Source organism: Natator depressus, chromosome 3, assembly GCF_965152275.1.
Source record: "Natator depressus isolate rNatDep1 chromosome 3, rNatDep2.hap1, whole genome shotgun sequence".
NCBI classification, from domain to species: Eukaryota; Metazoa; Chordata; order Testudines; family Cheloniidae; genus Natator; species Natator depressus.
The window spans coordinates 168531147-168554194 of NC_134236.1; the positions used below are offsets into that span (position 1 = coordinate 168531147).

The following is a 23048-nucleotide window of genomic DNA, read 5'->3' on the forward strand; positions in this document are numbered from 1 at the left end:
AAAGAACACTGATATGGTAAGAGTCACCTTTCTTCCTCAAACTATAATATGGTGAAATTTAATAATTAAGTCTTTCCTTTTCTACAGTCACTTTTAAATTTCTGTGCCAATGCTTGGATGTCTTAATGTCTCTTCTGGCAACAACATAATCTGATGTGAACTCTTAAAGTTAAACTACAAAATCATTCTCAACCCCTTTTAAATTCTAAAGGTTTACATTAACAAATCCACATGTTATTTAAACATCAGGTTTAAAATTAGTTAATGTCTGAAGAGTGCTTTGAACCTGGTAAATATAAGTGCCATTATTAGTCAATTGCCAACAGTTAGAAGATTTATTTTGATAGAACCGTACCTGAAAACTGTGGCTGTTCCTGAACAGAAAGTGAGATGGCTTGTGGTTAAAACAACACTATGGTAGATTTTAAACAGCAAGACAGTGGAAATCCCCCAAGACTAGCTTTGCAAAGATCACCTCTACAAACAAAACAAACAAACACAGAAAATGTTAGGACAGAAAGGCAAACCTTAAGAATATTCCTCCTTTAAACTTCTGCTGCAGTGACTGAAATAATAATAAGGGTTGAAAACAACCGTACCCACTGCAGAATTATTGTCTCTGGAGAAACATAAGCTTAGAAATACGCTTTTTCACATTTTTCCTTGCTGAGCATTTTATAGTTTTCATTAAAATGTTGCCAGTTTCAATGGAGCTGTATCTGATTTGACAATTCTTTGGTCACAAGGAAACATGGCATTTGTAAAGACGTAAAGAAAACAAAGGGCCCAATCTTGTAATTCCCTACACAAGCAGTCCTTACTCACACAGGTAGAGCCACTCAAGTCAGGTGAATAAGGGCGTGTCAACATGAGAAATTGCCACCGGTTTAATTTAAGATGCTATTTTAAATGGATTTCATTAGATCTGTGCAAAAGGCTGTGCGGATAGTCTTATTTTGGTTTAAACCAGACTTGCCAATTTAACTGAAGTCAACTATACTGGAGCAACTATACTGGAGTTTGCAACAGTTTAAGTAAATTGGTTTAGAAACAGATTTAAACTAGATCAGCATTTTTCAAAATTTGGGTCGTGACCCAGTACTGGGTCACGGCATGTCAGGCACTGGATCACTCTGGTCAGCACCGCCGACCGGGATGTTATAAGTCCCGTCGGCAGTGCTGCCCAGCTAAGGCGGGATAGTGCCTACCTTTTCCAGCACAGCGCTGTGCCCCGGAAGTGGCCAGCAGTGGGTCCGGCTTCTAGGCAGGGGGGCCACAGGGCTCCGTGCGCTGCCCCCGCTCCGAGCACCGGATCCGCACTCCCATTAGCCACTTCCCGGCCAATGGAAGCTGGGAGGGGAGGCAAGAATCACATGGAGCTGCTTGCACGCCTCCACCTAGGAGCCAGACCTGCTGCTGGCTGCTTCAGGCACAGTGCGGTCCGAGGTGCCAGGACATTGGGGAAGCCTGCCTCTGCACTCCGGCTGTGCCGCTGACGGGGAGTCGCCAGAGGTAAATCCCCTGCCCCAACCCTGAGCCCCCCAACCCAGATCCCCTCCTGCACCCCAAATCCCCGACCCCACCCCAGAGCCCTGACCCCCTCCTGCACCCCAACCCTCATCCCCAGCCCAGAGCCCCCTCCCACACCCCAAACCCCTCATCCCCAGCTCTGTTGGGTCACGAGCATCAACCATTTTCTTCAACTGGGTCCCCAGAAAAAAAGTTTCAATTCCACTGAACTAGATGGTCGCCCACTTTGTTGCTTCTGTCTGCCAAGCTAAATGGATACAGTGGGGGGCTCCTTTCATCCTTCCATCTCCCCCCGCCCGCCACCAGCTTCCTTTGTGCTACCCTCCCAACCCCCTCTATTTCAGTGACTTCCTGAAACCCTCCCACTCTTCCCTCATGCCAATGTGTAACAGTTTTCAGGGAACCCAGGACTGAGAGATACCTTTATACCCTCTAAGAAAAGGAGTACTTGTGGCACCCTAGAGACTAACCAATTTATTTGAGCAAGCTTATGCTCAAATAAATTGGTTAGTCTCCAAGGTGCCACAAGTACTCCTTTTCTTTTTGCGAATACAGACTAACACGGCTGTTACTCTGAAACCTTTATACCCTCTGCCACTGCCAACCTTTCAGCCACTCAAGCCCCCTCCTCTGGGCTATGCCAGCCCTGTTTTTGCCTTAACAATAGATGCACCCCAGTCCCCAAGTCCCCTTGAAGCATTCCCCTGTAATATCCAGCCCCTGACACTGGCTATTCCCTGAAATCCCAGGTCCTCTGCCTCCAAAGGAGCAGTGTACTCCAGTTTACCAGTTTTACCTTAAACCACTGCTCCTGTAAACCACACAACACTTGTAATGAAACAAAAGGTTTATTTAAGCAAGCAGAGAGACTGCACTACAAACAAGAGAGTGTGATAGAAAGAAATGGTTACCATACAAAATAAGATCATAAATAACAAACTTGGGCCTACACTTATAGTTACTTCTTCCTATCTAAAAGTAAGTTTCCCCCGCCAACGTGCAGTCTGTTGCAGAGCTGGGTGGCTTTACAGGAACCACGATCCAAATATTTTACGACAAAAACCCTCATTCAAGAAGACGTCTCTTCAGTAATTGGATCTAATATGCCTTGCCCCACTTGGTTATACTGTAACAGTCTTTTATTTTTAGTCATAGACCTGACAATTCCCCCAACTGATATAATGTTTCTTTTTTACCTCCAAGTGGTTTTGATTGTTTGCAGTTGTCTTTGATAGTTTTCCATTGACTGTTCTGGGATGGGCAATGGTAAACAACAGAGCCTTGCATTACATCACCGGCTAACCAGGGCTGGGTGGCAACTCCCTCCTGCATGAACAGGCCATCACTCCGATGTTACTCCCTTGTGACTCCTTTTAACTTTAGGACCATAAGAGTATAAACTTCAATATAGTTTCATTATTCCTTCAAAACTACCCCCACACAGATCATGCTACAATTATGAACATAAATGAATTGCAATCTTTCAATAGAGACCTTACGTGTTACCCTTTATGGACAAATACACTGTAAGCAATGCATTTGCGGTAGTGAATTTGCCAGGTTTGAGATGAGAGCTGTTTACAAAGAACAGGGGACCTTTGTGTGTCCTCCCCTCCGCCCCCACATTTCTCTCTGCCACACTCCATTAGTCCCATTTTCTTCCTCCCACCGAGGGGGGCTCTGGGTGCCCTCTCATTCCTCCATGCCCTTCTTCCTCCCTCACATTCTTATTATTTCTTTCTATCTGGGAGATAAGTCAGGGTGTCAATATTATAAACAGCACTGGGACAATGGGCAGAGCTGAGATGAGGTTGTTGTTATGCTGGAAGCTGTTAATGGCTGCCATCAACCAGTTCTTTGATCTACAGTGACAGAGATGGTTGAAACGGTCAGCTCTGTTAACCAGATGCAAGGGACTCCATTTTCTTGTCCTCCGTCTTTTTCCAGTATTCTGATTGTCACCCAAATCAACAAGTTCTAGGAATCAGTGGGCAGAAACATTTCCTGAAATTTGGAATGGATCAGATTCAGTGGTCAAAAGTTATTGTGCTGCATACAGGCAAACAGACAGATAGAAATGCCATCAAGTTTTAGTGTAGGGCCTTGCTTCAGTTGGACAATTAAACTGGTGCAACTCGTGTACAGACAAGGCCTAAGACTACTAGCATGGTTAAGGGTTTGTAGGATTGGGACTTTGATTCCCCCCCCCCCCCCCCCCCATCTTTACAAATGACATCTGCCCTCAGGACTTATCATGACTGAGCTGTTGAGTATATGCAACCTGTGCACTTCTGGAGGTCAGAATAACTGCCGTTATATGGATTTTCCACAAAAGTTTGGTAGATGTAGAAGGAAGTGATACTCCTACTTTGTTTCACTTGCACAAGATAGCGCTTGGAGGAAAGCATAATTTTATGTGAGCACAGCACCAGAAAATGTCATCTGCTTCTAGGAAAGCTTTGGGGAAAGCCCTGAAAAGAGAACTTGAGATGGACTAGGATCCCAGTTTTAGTCAGGTTTCAGAGAGGTAGCCGTATTAGTCTGTATCAGCAAAAACAAGGAGGAGTCCTTGTAGCACCTTAGAGACTAACAAATGTATTTGATTTGTTAGTCTCTAAAGTGCCATAAGAACTCCTGGCAGTTTTAGTCAATTTCACTCTGTAAGTGAGAAGAAAGCACTAGTTTCATGCTATTGTTCAGGTACCCCTTTCCAATTTCTTCTGCAGCTAGAAGTATTTTGCAGACCCTCCAAGAGAAAGGAGGAAGGAAACAGTAAAGGGGGGCAAAGGATGATTTAAGTATGTGAGGAGAGGATGAAGGTAAGTGAGAAAACAGACAGGAAAGGGATAATGAGAGAGAGTGAAAAGAAATGTGGTCGTCCATCAACTTCATGAAAAAACTCGTACAGATACAGAAAGACATCATCTTCCTTTCCAAATGCAAACAGATGGACATCGTACCAAAAGGAGAGAAGGTAAAAAATCCATTACAGTCTACATACCCCACAGACTATGCTGACAGCTTGTGCCACACGCTCTCAAAGAAACTGCGGAACCATCTGATCAACATCCTATACAGCAAACAGGGAATGATTAAGAATGAGCTCTCAAAAATGGATACTCTCATAAAAAACCAACCTTCCACACAAACTTCCTCGTGGCTGGACTTTACGAAAACTAGACAAGCCATTTACAACACACACTTTGCTTCTCTACAAAAGAAAAAGGACACTAAACTATCTAAACTACGACATGCTACAAGGGGCCACAACAGTGGTTCCCTTAACCCACCCAGCAATATTGTTAATCTATCCAACTATTCTCTTAGCCCAGCAGAAGAATCTGTCCTATCTCAGGGCCTCTCCTTCTGCCCCTCCACCCCCACGAACATGATACAGTTCTGTGGTGACTTAGAATCCTATTTTCGACGTCTCCGACTCAAGGAATATTTCCAACACACCTCTGAACAACATACTAACCCACAGAGACCTTCCTACCAACACTACAAAAAGAAGGATTCGGGGTGGACTCCTCCTGAAGGACGAAACAACAGACTGGACTTCTACATAGAGTGCTTCTGCCAATGTGCACGGGCTGAAATTGTGGAAAAGCAGCATCACTTGCCCCATAACCTCAGCTGTGCAGAACACAATGCCATCCACAGCCTCAGAAACAACTCTGACATCATAATCAAAAAGGCTGACAAAGGAGGTGCTATCATCATCATGAATAGGTCGGAATATGAACAAGAGGCTGCTAGGCAGCTCTCCAACACCGCTTTCTACGAGCCATTACCCTCTGATCCCACTGAGGATTACCAAAAGAAACTACACCATCTGCTCAAGAAACTCCCTGAAAAAGCACAAGAACAAATCCACACAGACACACCCCTAGAACCCCGAGCAGGGGTATTCTATCTGCTACCCAAGACCCATAAACCTGGAAATCCTGGACGCCCCATCATCTCAGGCATTGGCACCCTGACAGCAAGATTGTCTGGCTATGTAGACTCCCTTCTCAGGCCCTAAGCTACCAGCACTCCCAGCTATCTTCGAGACACAACTGACTTCCTGAGGAAACTACAATCCATCGGTGATCTTCCTGAAAACACCATCCTGGCCACTATGGATGTAGAAGCCCTCAACACCAACATTCCAAACACAGATGGACTACAAGCCATCAGAAACAGTATCCCTGATAATGTCACAGCAAACCTGCTGGCTGAACTTTGTCCTCACCCATAACTATTTCACATTTGGGGACAATGTATACCTTCAAGTCAGCGGCACTGCTATGGGTATCTGCATGGCCCCACAGCATGCCAACATTTTTATGGCTGACTTAGAACAACGCTTCCTCAGCTCTCATCCCCTAATGCCCCTACTCTACTTGCTCTACATTGATGACATCTTCATCATCTGGACCCATGGAAAAGAAGCCCTTGAGGAATTCCACCATGATTTCAACAATTTCCATCCCACCATCAACCTCAGCCTGGACCAGTCCACATAAGAGATCCACTTCCTGGACACTACGGTGCTAATAAGTGATGGTCACATAAACACAACCCTATACCGGAAACCTACTGACCGCTATGCTTACCTACATACCTCCAGCTTTCATCCAGACCATACCACACGATCCATTGTCTCCAGCCAAGCTCTATGATACAACCGCATTTGCTCCAACCCCTCAGACAGAGACAAACACCTACAAGATCTCTATCAAGCATTCTTACAACTACATTACCCACCTGCTGAAGTGACAGATTGACAGCGCCAGAAGACTACCCAGAAGTTACATACTACAGGACAGGCCCAACAAAGAAAAAAACAGAACACCACTAGCCATCACCTTCAGCCCCCAACTAAAACCTCTCCAACGCATCATCAAGGATCTACAACCTATCCTGAAGGATGACTGACCCATCACTCTCACAGATCTTGGGAGACAGACAGCCCCCCAACCTGAAGCAAATACTCACCAGCAACCGCACACAACACAACAAAAACACTAACCCAGGAACCTATCCTTACAACAAAGCCCGTTGCCAACTGTGTCCACATATCTATTCAGGGGACGCCATCATAGGGCTTAATCACATCAGCCACACCATCAGGGGCTCGTTCACCTGTACATCTACCAATGTGCCAGCAATGCCCCTCTGCCATGTACATTGGCCAAACTGGTCAGTCTCTATGTAAAAGAATAAATGGACACAAATCAGACGTCAAGAATTATAACATTCAAAAACCAGTCGGAGAACACTTCAATCTCTTTGGTCACTCGATTACAGACCTAAAAGTGGCAATTCAACAAAAAAATGTCAAAAACAGACTCCAACGAGAGACTGCTGAATTGGAATTAATTTACAAACTGGATACAATTAACTTAGGCTTGAATAAAGACGGGAGTGGATGTGTCATTACACAAAGTAAAACTATTTCCCCATGTTTATTTCCTCCCCACTGTTCCTCACACCTTCTTGTCAACTGCTGGAAATGGCCCACCTTAATTATCACTACAAAAGGTTTTTTTTCTCTCCTGCTGGTAATAGCTCACCTTACCTGATCACTCTCGTTACAGTGTGTATGATAACACCCATTGTTTCATGTTCTCTGTGTATATAAAATAGCCCCACTGTATTTTCTACGGCATGCATCCGATGAAGTGAGCTGTAGCTCACAAAAGCTTATGCTCAAATAAATTTGTAAATCTCTAAGGTGCCACAAGTATTCCTTTTCTTTTTGCGGATACAGACTAACACGGCTGCTACTCTGAAACAGAGAAGGGGGAGTGTATTGGGACAGAGGCAACAGAGAGAAGGGGCAGGAAGAGAGAGAAGAAAAGGAAGATGAGAGATAAAGAAAGGTCATAATACTAGTTCTTTTTTAAAAACATTCTTAAATGGAAGTGCATCAGGGCCAAAATAAGGTCTCACTTTTGCAAACAGATGAGTCGACCATTGCATTTTTTGTAAAACTGGGGTCTTAGTGATGGGCTATAAAAATCTGCCTATTAACTCACTGAGAGCTACTATACAGGGATTCAACTGATTTGCTCATCACCATCCAGTGCAAGCCTAAAAGCTTTTTGTTTTTAAATTTTCACCACTCTTGGCAATTTGATTTGTTCTGAAAGGACTATTTAATCAGCATGTGAATAGAAACCCCAGAATCAACTCCGCTTATTCATTTGAATTACTACAATAAAGTTAAACTCTTATCTTAATTCACCCCCACAAAAGGTTGCCCCCCCTCCCATGCTCAATTACATTATTAATAAAAGGAGTATTTGTGGCACCTTAGAGACTAACAAATTTATTTGAGAATAAGCTTTCGTGAGCTACAACTCACTTCATCGGATGCATGGCTCTCAGATCACTCCTCCTTCATGAGCTCTCTTTCTTATTCAGTCACACCACTATGTCTGATGTGATTAAGAAATAAGACTGAACTTTTAGCAATAAGAGACTATCAAATGTCTGAAAGCAGAAGTGATTTTCAGCGACCATCTGAAATCGCTACTGGCAGCGGTGGTGACACCGCAGATTGGCTGCTCTTAAAATAAAGGGGAAATATTAGCTTAAAAAAAACAATCTTCAAAATACTGTGCATGGTAAACAGAGAAGGATGTTAAACAAATATGCTTTCTTATTAAACATCATACATCCTGTATGATTAGAGGGCTATAATTTTACGATCAATCATTTACAGAGCAAATGCAAGCCAGCTATTTTGAACAAAGCCCTCTCCTTAGCAGCCAGCACAAGCCATTTGACTGGGCACCAGGGACCTCTGCTGAGAGAAGGGGAACGAATCCTTTCTGCAGACTGTGGAGCAGGGACAGACACACACTGTGGAGGCAGCTTTACTGTTTTGTACTTCAGGGGACTTAACATTTAGATCAGCAGTTCTAAACCCACAGTCCAATTAGCACACAGCTGCAGCCCAGCTTTGTACTAAAAAAAATTCAAAATTTGCGGCTCTTATCTGAAAGGGGGCTGGCTGAGGGGGAGACAGTATCTGGCAGCCTGCATGAGCGCTCCTGCCAGCATAGGGCTGGTAAGTGCCTCAGGGAGGCAGGAGAGTGGGTCTCTGGGCAGGTTTGTGGTGCGGGCTCTGAGCAGTGAGGGGGTGGGTGATGCTGCAGCACTCCCAGATTTTAGGTGGGGCTCCACTCCTGGCCCCACACCTCAGTTCCTGGCTCACGCCGGGCACTCCGCTCCTGGCCAGGTGCCAGGGGTCCAGGTCCCAAGACAGATCCAGCTGCTGCCCAGCCTTGCACCCAGGACTCTGCTCCTGGCCCCGCTCTCTGGAGGGGTCTCTGGGTGGGGGACGCTGGGCATAGGGGACTGTGGGGGATTTTGGGGGGGGGGGAGGTGGCACGCTGTGGTTCTCAACCTGTGGCCCATGTAATGCACATGCGACCCACAATGATAAATACGTTGAAAACTAGTGGTTTAGATACAGTGGCCTTACCAACCCCTCTCTCATTGGTAGAGCCCTGCAAATCCACCTATATATCGTTTTTGCAGATCGGATGCTGATACAAATGTTGTGTCTGTGCAGAGCTCTACTCATTGGGAAGGAAGATCCTACATCTGGCTTCTTTCTTGAGTGACCGCCTCTGGCCGGCCCTGGGCACAGCACAAACATGGACCACATGGAGTTCCAACCACTGGGTCCTTGAGGGAGGAAGAAAAGCCATAATACAGAGTCGGAGGACAGTGGTCATGGATGAGATAAATAGAGGTGGATTTCACAGACAATAGCAAGCAGCCCACATTTGTATTGTCATCCATTACATTTCTGATTTAAGTAGTTGTGAGATATAGCTATTATACTTAAGGGAATAGTAAACAATAGCTTATAATTATTCTTTGATCTATTATTAAGAGCCACATCCTGGCTCTTTAGGCACAAGTCCAGTTATCCCAGACTTAACAAGGGTAACTTTATATCTTAAACCAGAATACGTCCCAAAATAGCAAAGACTGAAAAATGCAATATGACTGGGTGTTTGTATTTTATAATGACTGAGTTAGATGAAATTTGTTTGTAGGTTGCTCTTCTCCTTGTGGTTTATGTAGTCACTAGGGGTTTTTGCATTTCTACACTACCTTCCACTAAATGATCTCAATGCAATTTACAATTAATGAACTTAATCTTACAGCACCCAAGTGAGGTAAGGAACACACACAAGGAAAAACTTAAGCATACATTTAACGTAACATACTATGAGTGTCCCCATGAAGTTAACTGGGCCCACATTGCACAGAATTCAGCATGTGCTTAAGTCTTTGCAGGACTGGGGTCTATGTACCTCAATGATTTGCCAAGGACATCCAGTCAGTAGGTAGTAAAACTGAGAACAGACCCAGATCTGCCTCCTACTTCTCTACTCTCAAAGTGGATAATTCTTTTCATCTTGTGTTTTTAAGTCCACTGGACAGAGGGGTCAGTTGCTCTAGGGATCATTTCAGAGTCAGCATACCATGTGCCCCACTAAGAGTGCTAATCAGCTCAAATCATAGAGGAATGTGTGCAAAGAAGTCCACAGGAAAAAAAAATACAAATGCAAACAAGATATTTTTATAGGCCAGTGCCTCCAGTACCATAAAGTGACGGAACAGCTGAAGTTTTCTGCTTATTTGTTCATTTTTGTACAGTGTTGTGCTCTTAGGCCTTCAAATAGAATGGTTTAAAAACAGAAGTGTCTACTACTGTTCCCAGCCTAGAGCCCCCCACTGACCTGAATACCTTGACAGAATTATTTCTTAGTAAACAAAGCACTGCAACCTTTCATTCACCCCACGTGTAAGAGGAAGTTATGAAAGGAAAAATGGTACTGGCTGATGCTTCCTGGCATCAGCCACATGAACAAAAAGCAAAGTAGTACAAGCTTCAATAAACACAGTAATATCAGCGCTCCTCTCTGCCAGTTCTCAGATGGCTGACTGTACTTTACATGATCAAAGCCTTGTGCCTCACAAGTAAACACACCCCTTGCACACCTTTAATCAAGTACAACCACATCCCTCATTGCATAATACAATGCAGTAAGATTCTCTACAATTTAAAAAGGTCAGAGCTGCTAAAAAGGCATTTGTCAAGAGAGTTCCTCCACTTTTGAATTTGCTCTCCACCTCTCATTGGCCAGAATCCAGATCTGTTAACCTTCAGGGCATGCTACAAAACACCCACATTTTCAGTTGAGCATTAGGGGGGAAGGAGGTGCACTAAGTGTTAAAAGGGAGGTATTATACCTGCCCTGGGGATCTTCTGTTTTGTTGGTTGGTACTTATTCATTAGGGTGGTAAGAGAAATTTATGATGTTAGGTGCCCTTACGTAATTTAACACAGGAAACGGGTGCTTATTTATGCTTTTATAAATAAAAAGGAAATCATATACTGTGGTGATGAGGGTCTTATAAACACAAAGAGAGAGAAGATAAAGAACTCTATAGTGTATTATCTGTGTTCAGGTTCTTTAAATTGACCTTGTCTCACTAAAAAGAAACTTGTAAAGCGTTATTAGTGCTACATCTAAATTCATAATAAAGGAGGAAAGCACTTAGGTCTTTTAGAGAGCATTTAGTGGCTTAGCTATATTAAAGAATGACTGACAATCCAATAGGAAGCTGCTGCTTTGGCAGCTGTTAGGACTTACGGAGTGCACACACCACAAAACCGGAGCCAGTGAATATTGTTGCAAGGAAAATTTTGCTTACTTAAATAAGGGTGCACGTGTGTGTTAATTTAATCTAAGCCGAAGGGCCCTGTACCCACGCTGGGCTGTCTCAACCCAGCAACCCTGACCCTAATTCACTCCTTCAGAGAGGCTTGAGCCCTATCAGAAAGTAACTAGGCATAAGCATTACTCGAAATGATTTTTTTAAAACAACAGAACGGTACCAGAGTTGAGGTCACAATAAGTTCAAAAGGTTCCCAGTTTTGTGTGGCTCAGACATTCCGGTAACAGAGGCATTTCCTGCCTGCGTTTCCCGCCAGCAGACAGGGACACCTGCTGCCGGGCGTTAGGGGAGCTCGAACCGAGCCAATTCCCAGCCCTGGCTATAGGGAAGAAGAAATAACGGGTACTTCCAAGCACGCGAGAGGCCAGTTCCGCAAACCCGGTGCAGCCCACGCGCTCGGTGACTTGCACTGGGACTCCGAGGCGTGGAAGGGCGGCGCCGGCGGCCCCCGAGGGGCTCGACGCTCCCAAGCGGCCAGCCAGGCTCGCCCCGGCCGGGCCTCCCGCAGGACGCACACCCCGCAGCAGGCGGGCGCGGGAGTGTTACTACGAGAAGCTGAACTTTTGCATTTTCTGGCGCCGGTGCCCTGCGCCTGCCTCCGAGAGCGGCAGCGGCCTCGCCGCCTCCCCCTGCGGGCTGCAACGACCGGGCTGCGGAGCCAGACACAAAGACCCATAACGCCTCGGCCCAAGCCCCGCGCGAGAGCGAGCGGCACGGAGGCGGCCCCTGGCAGCCAGCCCAGCCCAGCCCGCCGCCTCTGCAGCTGGCGCCCCGGCCCCGCGGGGGCAAGGCTCGCCTCGCACGTGGGGCGGAGCTGTCAATGCAGCCGGGCTTTGTTCTCAGCGTGCCCCGGGTCGCAGGGGCAGAGCTGCGGGGCTGCTGCCCCTCCCACCCCCGCCCGCCTGGGCCAGCTGGCGCCCTACTCACCGACAGCAGCCGGGTCCGACTCGGCAAACTTTCCCGCCATCCGCGCTGGCTCGGCAGCCCGAGCCCGAGCCCGAGCCCGGCCCCGTCCGCGGGGAACCAGCACAGGGCGCGGCGAGGCTCGGGCGCGGCGAAGGGAAGCGCTGGCTGCGACTCGCTGCTTTCGATTTCACGGCAACTGCGCGCCCCGCTGCCTCGGGGGTGGGGAGAGAGAGGGGCACAGCGGGGCTCGGCTCCGCTCTCCCAGAGAGGGGCGGGCCACCAGCGGGGAGGGGTTTGCAGAGTCCGGGCATCATTTACTAAGCAACCTCCTGGCTACGGTTCATTGTGGCTTTGTTCCCTACCCCTCCGCGAGCTCTGGCTCGTCTCTAGCCTCGTCCGCCAGAGGCGCTCGCAGCGTTGTCCCCGCATGGAGGGGTTAAGCCCCACAGCCGCTGGAGGGTGCAGGGAAAAGCCAAGCCCCCAGCAGCTCTCCACGCCCTGAGCCTCCGGCATCACCCCACGCCGCAGCTGCGGGCGCGGCTAAGAGCCGGGCTACGAGCAGTAACAGCTCATGCTGTACATCGCCGGGCAGAGCGAGAAACAACTGGCAAGTGTCTTAAATTATGGAAGTGCGTGAGTGGGGCCTAGTTAAGGCCCCATTTCTGCAAAAGCTTAAATATGATTGTAACTTTATTCACGGTAGTCTCAGGGGACTAGGCACATGTAAAAATTACACACCTGTTAAGTCACTGAAGCCACCAGGCCAAAATTTCAAATAATCTTATGAAATAAATAGAAAATATTACCCATTTCCAAAATGCAACTGGCTACATGGAACACAACAAACAGTAATGCTAAACACTGGTACCATGTAACTCCTATGATTTTATAGACAGAGCCAGACACCCACCCACTTAATAAAAAATTGTACATTTCAGAAGTAAGTCAGGGGTATGTCTTCATAAATAGTATAATGCAGAAATGACACCACCACACATTTCCTAATTAAATTAAATCCACTACTAGTCTACTTTTGTTATGTGCTGTTTAGAGAATGTTCACTTCTCTCCCGGAAGTGGCTGCTTTTCAGTGCTGAAGTGCACCCAGCATACATATATACATAGTTTTAAGATTTGTGAAACACGTTGGCAGATTTGAATGAAAGACAACAGGATAATAGTACATAGCAATGGAAAAGCGCCATCAGACCAAGCTGATTCCCCTGCAAAGGTTGAAGCAAGTTACCTGCTAAAGGAAGTAGCAAAATTAATTATTGCCCTGAATCTCATAGTAGTTCTCAGGCATCCAAAACATTGAAAGTGACTTTAGCAATCTGAAGTTAAGCATCCTTGCTGGTGGAGAATGGTACTGAGGAAGCAAGCTCTTCAAAGGGCTTCCATAGAATTATAGAATATCAGGGTTGGAAGGGACCTCAGGAGGTCATCTAGTCCAACCCCCTGCTGAAAGCAGGACTGATCCCCAATTAAATCATCTCAGCCAGGGCTTTGTCAAGCCTGACCTTAAAAACTTCTAAGGAAGGAGATTCCACCACCTCCCTAGGTAACGCATTCCAGTGTTTCACCACCCTCCTAGTGAAAAAGTTTTTCCTAATATCCAATCTAAATCTCCCCCACTGCAACTTGAGACCATTACTCCTTGTTCTGTCATCAGCTACCCCTGAGAACAGTCTAGAGCCATCCTCTTTGGAACCCCTTTCAGGTAGTTGAAAGCAGCTATCAAATCCCCCCTCATTCTTCTCTTCCGCAAACTAACAATCCCAGTTCCCTCAGCCTCTCCTCATAACTCATGTGTTCCAGTCCCCTAATCATTTTTGTTGCCCTCCGCTGGACTCTTTCCAATTTTTCCACATCCTTCTTGCAGTGTGGGGCCCAAAACTGGACACAGTACTCCAGATGAGGCCTCACCAGTGTCGAATAGAGGGGAACGATCACGTCCCTCGATCTGCTGGCAGTGCCCCTATGTATACATCCCAAAATGCCATTGGCCTTCTTGGCAACAAGGGCACACTGTTGACTCATATCCAGCTTCTCGTCCACTGTAACCCCTAGATCCTTTTCTGCAGAACTGCTGCCGAGCCATTCAGTCCCTAGTCTGTAGCGGTGCATTGGATTCTTCCGTCCTAAGTGCAGGACTCTGCACTTGTCCTTGTTGAACCTCATCAGATTTCTTTTGGCCCAATCCTCTAATTTGTCTAGGTCCCTCTGTATCCTATCCCTACCCTCCAGCGTATCTACCTCTCCTCCCAGTTTAGTGTCATCTGCAAACTTGCTGAGGGTGCAATCCATACCATCCTCCAGATCATTTATGAAGGTATTGCTTATTGCCATCAAAAGGTTAATTTAAGGAACATTTAGTAAAAAACACAACAGGAGAAAATAATGTTTTGTTTTTTTTTTAAAAGGCAGGTTCAATATTAGAGTCATCATCAACTCTGATAGTGTCTAAGAGCTGTGCAAGTAACTTCCATGCACTTCAATATCCCTTTAATAGTATTCCTCGTAAAGCACTTAAACCTAGCTTCCCATTCTTCTCTCCATTTAAAAAAAGCAAAGATTTATATTAATTTATACCAGTCTATAAATATAATTTTAGCAGGACCATAATTATATTGAGCTTTTTGTCCATTACCCTTCACTTACTGTCCTGCTCTCTGAAGACAAGTGTCTTTATCATAACATCCTGTAACTACTTTTACAAACCAGAGGGATTCAGGTCTTACTCCTACCAATTTTCAGTTTCAGAATAAGAATTTGTAGTTTAACTACACTTAAAGTTACCCAATTTTTACATTAAAATAATAAAATGCTTGTTTTGCACACTAGTGATTTATTTTAAAGGGCTATTTGCTCTTTATTCTTTTTTTTTTTTTTAAAGATTTCAGAGCAATCCCTCAAATCCCTTCATTGGTTTTCCAGTTTAACACATTTTGAAGATCCCTGCCTCTCCCAGTCTCTCCCTTATCACAAGCACAACCTATTCCTCTTATTACTCCCTTCATTTCTTGCTCTGAGCTTCACACCTTCTTTCAAGCTGCTTCCTCTCCTTTGCAAGCAGGACACACAAGCCCATACTAGTCACCTTTATACACAAGCCACACTTTTTTCCCCAGAGTCCCTCTTACAGTTGCAATGTCACTGTGTCCATCTAGCATCCCCCATAATGTAACGGTTGTTCCATGTTTTACTTTATATGGACTGTAAATTCTTCCAAGTAGGAACTGTCTTAGAAGTGCTATGTACACTTTTTATAGTACCAAAAGGTAATGTTCCAATTCATAATCAATGTCATTTAAAGCTGAACAACTAAGACTGGAACTTTGTGTGCCTCTATATTCCATTTCTGTGCATCAGATTATTGAACCTAGAAACACTTTATCCAGATCAGACCTTGCACTTTTAATTTTCCCATTCATTTTGAATAGTCGCTGTTTAGATTTCTTTATTAACTGAGAATAAACAATACAAAAGAAGAGCTGTGAAGTTATATTGTTTCCAAACAATGTAGGATACACTTTCTCTGCCAAACTTAATAAAGGTGTGCAATCATTTTATATTTCTTAAAAGTAACAAAATTAAGACAACCTGAAAATTAGTCGAGTTCATTTCCTGAACTAGTTATAAAAAGACAAAACCAGGAGATTAGTGGTATGGCAAAAACAAAATCTCCACTGAAATTAACACCATTGTATAATTTTATTTCTAATTATTAAAAAAATATAAGTGAATTTAGAAGATAATCACAGTATAAGGGCCCTAAAATTTCAGACCATTACAAGGTACATAAAAATAGAAGACACAGATTCCTTTAAAACTTTAATCCTTTGATTAAGCAGCAAGCATATCACTCTTCCAGGCAAAAACACTGTTTAAAAAACAAACTCCCACCCCCAAAACAAGACGTGCAAACTGTATGCACATATTCTGCAAAGCACACAATAAAAAGGACATTTTGCTATGTACATTTTTTTAGTACTACAACTGCTAAGGTTTCCCTCCTGTGTGCCACAGTGTACGTAAACTAAAGTACACTACACCCTTGCCCCCCAAATACAGCACCTTTGCCCAGTTACAGAATATTTAAACAGGATTAAATTGAATTACAATGTACTGAACAGTTGATAGCAGTCAGTGGTGTCCAACTGTACTGCAACACCCAACATTTTGCATACTGAAATTCTATTGACAATAGACAAGACAAAAATTAGCAAAGGTACAGTACACACACCAGGGAGACTTGATATCAATACTTAAAAAAATACTGAAAGATGCATTCTACTTAGGTAACAATTAAAATTAGATATTTATTTAAACAGTTGTGTCAAAATGCACAAGACAGGGTTCTTGTCAGCCTGAAAGTCTGGAGGTCAGCCAGACTTCATGTAGTTGTTTGAGGGACCCTTTTGACCCCCAAAACAAAAGTTCCAATGATCACGAAGAACTCTTCATGGTTTTATAATGCTGCTTTTCTTTCTGGAACAGCTACTATCTAATGTCCATGTAGTGGCTGGGAATCTAATTTTGGTGTGAAAGAAAACCCCCAAAAGGGACTTCTGTACTTAGAGCTAAGAACATTAGCAGAGACAGATGTTTCAAAAAACAAAGTCTCCTAAATTTACCATTTCTGAAATGTGTTTTTATGTAGGGTTGACACCGTAACCATAATTAAGGCTACACGTCTGATTTTAATATTAAAGTTACAAATGTAGTAGGTAAAAGGCTTCTACAAGAACTTCCCTTTGCACAGATACAAGATTTCAGCAAAACTGTTAAACCGTAAAACATCAGGACAGTTGAACCACTGAATCTGTAGGAGACTGAGGATTGTAAATTCCAAATTCAAACTGAAGATCCAGTTTATTTTTAAGGCCAGTCTATATTAGGCCTAGAACAGAGAGTTATGAAATTACACTTAAAATATTCAAACACTGTTCCAGCTAAAAGAGCTTCTAGAACAGTGTGGTGGTCAATATGGGTGCAGGACACAGTGTTTTAAAAGCAAACACTTTTCCATAGCTTGACCCAGTCCACACTGGTTCCCAAACAATTTGATAACAGTAACTTTAAAAACACTTCCTTACCCAAGTTTCTGGCCTAAGTTTGTTTTAGGAGAACTGACAAACTTACAATTTCACATTTTACCTTTTTGTCACTGAAGACACAAATTATAATTTCAGATAATTTAGTTTCTCCAGTGAAGTCCCCCAACTCCTAACCAAAAAAATTTAGAAGGATCAATAAACACCAAATGCAGACCTGCATTACTATTTAATTGTTTTGTATTTGATTTAATACAACTAAAACAAAAAACAAAAACAAAAACACAAACCCAGATGGGGGAAGGGAAAGCTGAGATAACCATTTAGCCTTCTCTGAAATTAGGTTGTTTCACATAGTCCCACCGTCATAACATTTGAGGACACATTCCCTGCTAATTGGCATTACCAGTATTTTAGTTAAAGCTTTAGGTAAAGAGCAATAATATAGAGTATGTAACTCTAGATATGACCATTTACAAAGGGATTAAAAACCACTGTACTGCAACTGTAAGTGTAATAAGTGGAGTAGCCACATTACAATAGTGGTCATTACTGGCGTTTTTCATCATCTCCTTGGACCTGGAAGTTGCTGGCACATCCACTTCCTACAGTTTTGCACTAGGAAATCAGAAGCCTGGTAGCAGAGGGTTTATAAGATTAGAACACATTGCTAGATTTAACACGTTTGGTACAACAGCTGAGCAGATCTTCAGATTACTCTTTCAAAAGGAGTATTTAATGAGAAAGTATTTTAAAGAAAGTAAAGTCTGTTTTGAGAAAGCTATAAAAAAAAGTCTATAGTTTAAAAGTGCATGAAATACTTCTATTGTATATCTGAACTGCAGGCTAACTATTGATTCTTACACTCCTAACATAGGAAAACATAAAAATAATCCCCCACATTTATTTCTACTGTCAGTTAAGGAGTTGTCACAGTTCCTAAATCTGCCAGACTCTTTGCATTCCTGTACTAAGATGTTTCAATATAAAGAACTTTAATAAAATAAATAGAGTAAAAAAATCAGTTAAACAAAATCTTGGTGCACAGAACATTTATTTGCTAAAGAGATTAGCTTCCTTCGACAGTTATTTGTATGGATGAGGGCTGAACTGTAGGCATTGTTTTGCTGTACAAGTCTTCTGCACAGAAGATTCTTTTCTATAGATGGTCGTTCCTGTGATTCCACTGCTAAGATTATTAGCTTGCTTCTCTGTGTAAAACTGCTTCAGAATACCTTGGAAGGCTTGCTCTTTTCTCCCCTTCATTATTTGAGAAAAGTGGACACTGATAAAATTTTATCGAAGGAGTTATGATAGTTCTGACCTATTTCACTTCTTTAGTGCAGAGTGGACTGTGATTCTGTCTGAATTCCAATAAGTGAGGGTGGCTGTTGGCCACTGACTGTGGATAATACCGGCCTTGGATTTAGACGAGGAGGCATAGAATTAGCTGGGCGGATAAGTGGTGGTGGGGGCTGGTTTAGGGTTGGTCTTGGCTGAATAAATCGAGCCTGTTGCTGAAGTGGTGGAGGCTGACGATGGAGAGCAGGAGCAGCTGGAAGTGTTGGACGAAGTAACGGAGGAGGCTGGTTCAAAGTTGCTACCGGGGTTGCTGGAGCAGATGCCTGTGCAGCAGGCGAAGGGCCTAAACCCTGAGTGATCTGCGTGGCTTGTCCCTACACAAAGACAAAATGGAATGTAAAAAGAGCCATACTGTCCAGAACAAAATGCAGTTTGGGTTGCCAGTGTCCACTATCTAGAAAGCACAAGCTTTTTTTGACATTGAAAAAACAAAAGTTACCGAGCATTTTAATTTCTAAATTGCTGAATAGCGCAACGAAAAAATAGAATATTGATGAAACAATGCAGTTCTCTTTTCTAGAATCAGGTATCTTCCTTTTTTTAAATTTTCATTAACAGTAAATACATTCATAAGAAATTCACTATTAGAGGCCCAGTCTTGTTCCCAATGAAGCTTATCAGATCAAGATCAGGCCTTCAAGTACACTAGTGTATCACAATCAGATTAACCTCACATTATATTTCACTGAATTAAATGCTATTCCTCAACTCATGCTTACTAATACGTGATACACAAAACACACCTCATCTTCTTCATCAGTGCTCTTTCCTGATGGCACATTAGAAGTATTTTTTGTGTCCTCCCCTAAAGTAGAAGCATCACCATTAGAAGCCAGGGTTCCTTGTTCAGCTTCCCATTCCTGCAACACCTCCTCTAAGTTAAACCGACGCCTGTAGTTTACAAAGAAGTTCTTCACTTGGCCAACAGTCTTGTTGCCAATTACATCTGCAATAGCTTGAAAATCTTTACCATATTTGCGTACACCTGAAAGGCAAAGTAAATAATACACCTGTGAAGGACCGGTCAAGCACAGCTATTTGTGAAGTATGTATACAAATATGGCCTTTGCGGCCTACAGCTAAGGGCTCACTTTAATTTTAAGAACCTCTCCATTAGAAGGTAGACTATAGTTTCCGTTTAAAATAAATAAATAAATAAATAACCAGACAAACCAAAAAGATTCCCAAAAGCCACACTGACTCTTCCTTGCAAAGATAGCCTTGAAAGTATAAATTATTCACTAGAGTAAGGGTTTGTCACTGATTTTTCTAAAGATCCTGGTAATTGATAGGGCCCTCCCTACAGCCACACACGGCTGGTCTCTGATGTGTGAAATAGACCATTTGATATTTTTGGAGGGGGAGAAAACAGTACTCTGTGAGCTTCAACTGATGGTTACAGGTCTTCTTTGTAGGCTTCCCCCAGCTAGCTGCATGCTAAGCTAGCTCCTTTCCCAAAAACCCATGTGGCATCTGACTGAAAGGAGCAGCAGAATTCAATAGCATGAGTCTACTGACTCAGCCCAAGGCAGAGCCAGGACATTAGAATTCTAATCCTGGCTCTGACACTTCCTTTGTGCCCTAAGGGGAACAGGCTAACAGCCTGTCATTTAGCTATTTATGAAATGAGGGAACAGCCCTCTGAATATAGGACAAATTGGCAGATATTCACTGGGATTATTTGGGACAACTGCCCTTAAAAAAAAAAAAAAAAAAAAAAGTGTTGGCAAAATAGCTCTCAGCAAAAGCAGCTGAGACCCTAGGCTCCCAATGCCGGAGAACTGGAACAGTCCAACTCTTCTCCCTTCCATTCATTTTGATATCAGTCAGTTTGATTTGGGACTGCCTCAACTTATTTCTGGTCCTCCCCAAAATCTTAAGACTGCTTTTGGCACTAGTGGGTCAAAAAAAGTTAGTTATACCCGATTTTGTGGAAAAAATGTACTTGCCCACTCAAACACAATAAGGCTGGCTCTGTATGCTTCTCTTTCCCAACACAATATACTAGCACTGAAAAATTCCATCTGAAATTTTGATATGTCAGTTATCAAGGAATGGTAGATCAAATAAACAAAATACATATATTTTAAATACCTGAATCAGGTTGTCTCAAAGTGAAATATTGAAGTTTACCAGTTCTCCCTCAATTCAGTTTTCATTTTCTTAAAAACAAAGATATTTGAGTCTCTCCCCTTTAAATACATTAATGAGAACCCTTGAAGTTTCTCCTCTTTCCTGTTCTCAAGGGGAAATCCTCATGTTCTCCTGCACTCTGAAGCTTTGCTTTTAGCTACTATACTAAAAACGACGTTTTTGATCACTCGAAGAGTCCAAGAGTTTTGTACCTTTCAGACTCCAGAGACAAGGCCTGCTTGCATTTTATAACCTGGGATAAAAATTACTCTACAGTAATCCATAACCTGGAGACAGTTATATGATTTTTGCTTTCTGCTAGGGAACCTTTCATATGTCATGAGCAAAATAAGATTTGACTTATGTAATGTGGAAAATTGCTGATGACTTTACCCATTCAGAATCCATTATAATACTTAAAGGACATGCATTTTCTCCCCCAATAGCAGAAAATTATATGCCAGATGTAATACCTCATTTCAGAAAGGTAAAGTAAAGGATACAGAAGGAGAGTTATTTATTTCAAATTAGAAAATCTGAAATGTATGCTCCTAGTAACTTGATAAAAAATGACATGACTTTGCTCTTTCTACTTTTCTTTTTGAATAAGGGCTTCTAATATGCAGTGTCTTGTTCATCTGCAGTGAATGTACAAGAGAAAATTCAGTGCCAATAAATAGTTCAACTACAGCTGAAACTAAGTTGAAGCTTCCATTTTAACCATTAAGGGCCAAATAAAATTATGGCTGGTTCTGCACGTATGTACTAGTAAGCTCCTGCTCCCCCCGTAGAGATCTGCAGGGGGGAAAAAAACCAATCTGGCTGCAGGGAGACAGAGTGTGCAAGAGGGAGCAGTAGGGTCTCTAAAGAGGGTAAGTCTGGGCAAGACACTGTGCTCTGTGCACTGACAATGGCAGGGGATGAGAGAGAAAGACGAGCGATATAGCTACACCTTTTCAAAGTATGCTCCCTCCAGTACTCAGTCTTTTTGCCTGTCATAATAGAAGGCCAGGTACACACTACCACTTACTTCAGTAGAACTTACATCGCTCAGGGGGGTGAATACACCACCCTCCTGAGCAACGTAAGTTACACCTACCTAAGTGCCAGTGTGGACAGCGCTAGATCAGTGGGAGAGATTCTCCTGCCAACATAGCTACCGCCTCTTGCAGAGGTGGATTTATTATGCCAATGGGAGAACTCTCTCCCGTCGGCATAGAGCATCTTCGTCAGACATAATGCTTCTAGTACAAATGAGCTCTAACTCACACGGATGATTAGAAGACCCATTGTTTACTTACTTAATGAATTCTGCAAATTGGTAAGTGAACAAAAGGATAACAAAACGAAATGCATTTCTCTCATTTGACCACTGAGGTTCAGGTTCCTTTTGGATTCCTTTTAGCATACTAGTAAGTATCCAATAGTGTACTGAGATTGATTTATACAAGACTTCAGTACAGCACTCTTATCTTCATTGGGAGACACAGATAACCTAACATACTGACAAAGTTCCTTTCAAGATAAATGTGTGCTATCAGCTTTCTAGGTCATATAACTGCAAACTGGTGCACAGACTACTCATCATTACAAAATCAAGTTTCAAACACTACCGTAAGTTACTTCCTAAAGCTTTCCTCCTCTCTGCCCAGGAGACTGATTAAGCTTGATAACTTGCCTACTCTTATAAAATGAAGCTCAAAATTAGAAGCTCTAGTCCCAGTCCGGAAGTCTACATGGCAATGAAACAGCCCTGCAGCCCAAGCCCGAGTTGGCTGGCATAGGCCAGCTGTGTGCTTTTCTTTGCTGTGTAGACATACCCTAAAAGGCAGCACATCCTTAGGAGTGAAGTTAAGCCATGATCTGCCACAGCACTTAGAGTTCAGCACCTGAGTATCCCCATTAAAACTAATGCTTTGCCAGATTGGGGCCTTAGTGCATGGCATGGCTAAGTAGTACTCAGCATATCACTGTACAGTCATTGGACTAGAACTGAAATTGTTGCAGACAATAGATTAGAAGGGCAATGGGAATGGACGCTCCAGCATGGCAGCGGGAAGTGCAGGCCACTGGCTGCACAGAGGTGGGGGATCACTCTGCAGGCCCCCGCCCCCTTTGGGATACGGAGTCGGCAGTGACGCTGCACCCGATCCTGACACAGTGCAAGGGCAATGCCTGACCCAGAAACACTCTGGAACCCTGCCCTTTCATGCCAGCAGCAAGTGAGACAGACAGAGTCTCACATGCAAGCCCAGCCCTGCCACCTGATCCAGGTGTGGGGCAAGCAGGTTCAGCCCAGCAGGAT

The 23048-nt window shown here is 43.5% G+C and overlaps 2 protein-coding genes across 7 annotated transcripts in view; both read right to left on the reverse strand.

Annotated features, from left to right (window-relative positions):
* The window catches only part of TRAF5 (TNF receptor associated factor 5), a 36864-nt gene extending 24528 nt beyond the window's left edge, over window positions 1-12336 (reverse strand). For all 3 annotated transcript variants that reach the window (XM_074947130.1, XM_074947131.1, XM_074947129.1), the window contains exons 1-2: window positions 12214-12336; window positions 356-477 (exon numbers count right to left, since the gene is read on the reverse strand). The gene's annotated coding sequence lies outside the window, so the exon portion shown is untranslated. The remainder of the gene's footprint in view (window positions 1-355; window positions 478-12213) is intronic.
* Window positions 12337-15659: 3323 nt separating this feature from the next.
* Window positions 15660-23048, reverse strand: part of RCOR3 (REST corepressor 3) — a 37540-nt gene continuing 30151 nt past the window's right edge. For 3 of the 4 annotated variants that reach the window (XM_074949310.1, XM_074949312.1, XM_074949311.1), the window contains exons 11-12: window positions 19354-19595; window positions 15660-18924 (exon numbers count right to left, since the gene is read on the reverse strand). In XM_074949310.1, coding sequence (XP_074805411.1) covers window positions 18586-18924; window positions 19354-19595 — 581 coding nt within the window. In that variant the 3' untranslated portion in view covers window positions 15660-18585. The remainder of the gene's footprint in view (window positions 18925-19353; window positions 19596-23048) is intronic. The other variant, XM_074949313.1, reaches the window with a different exon arrangement.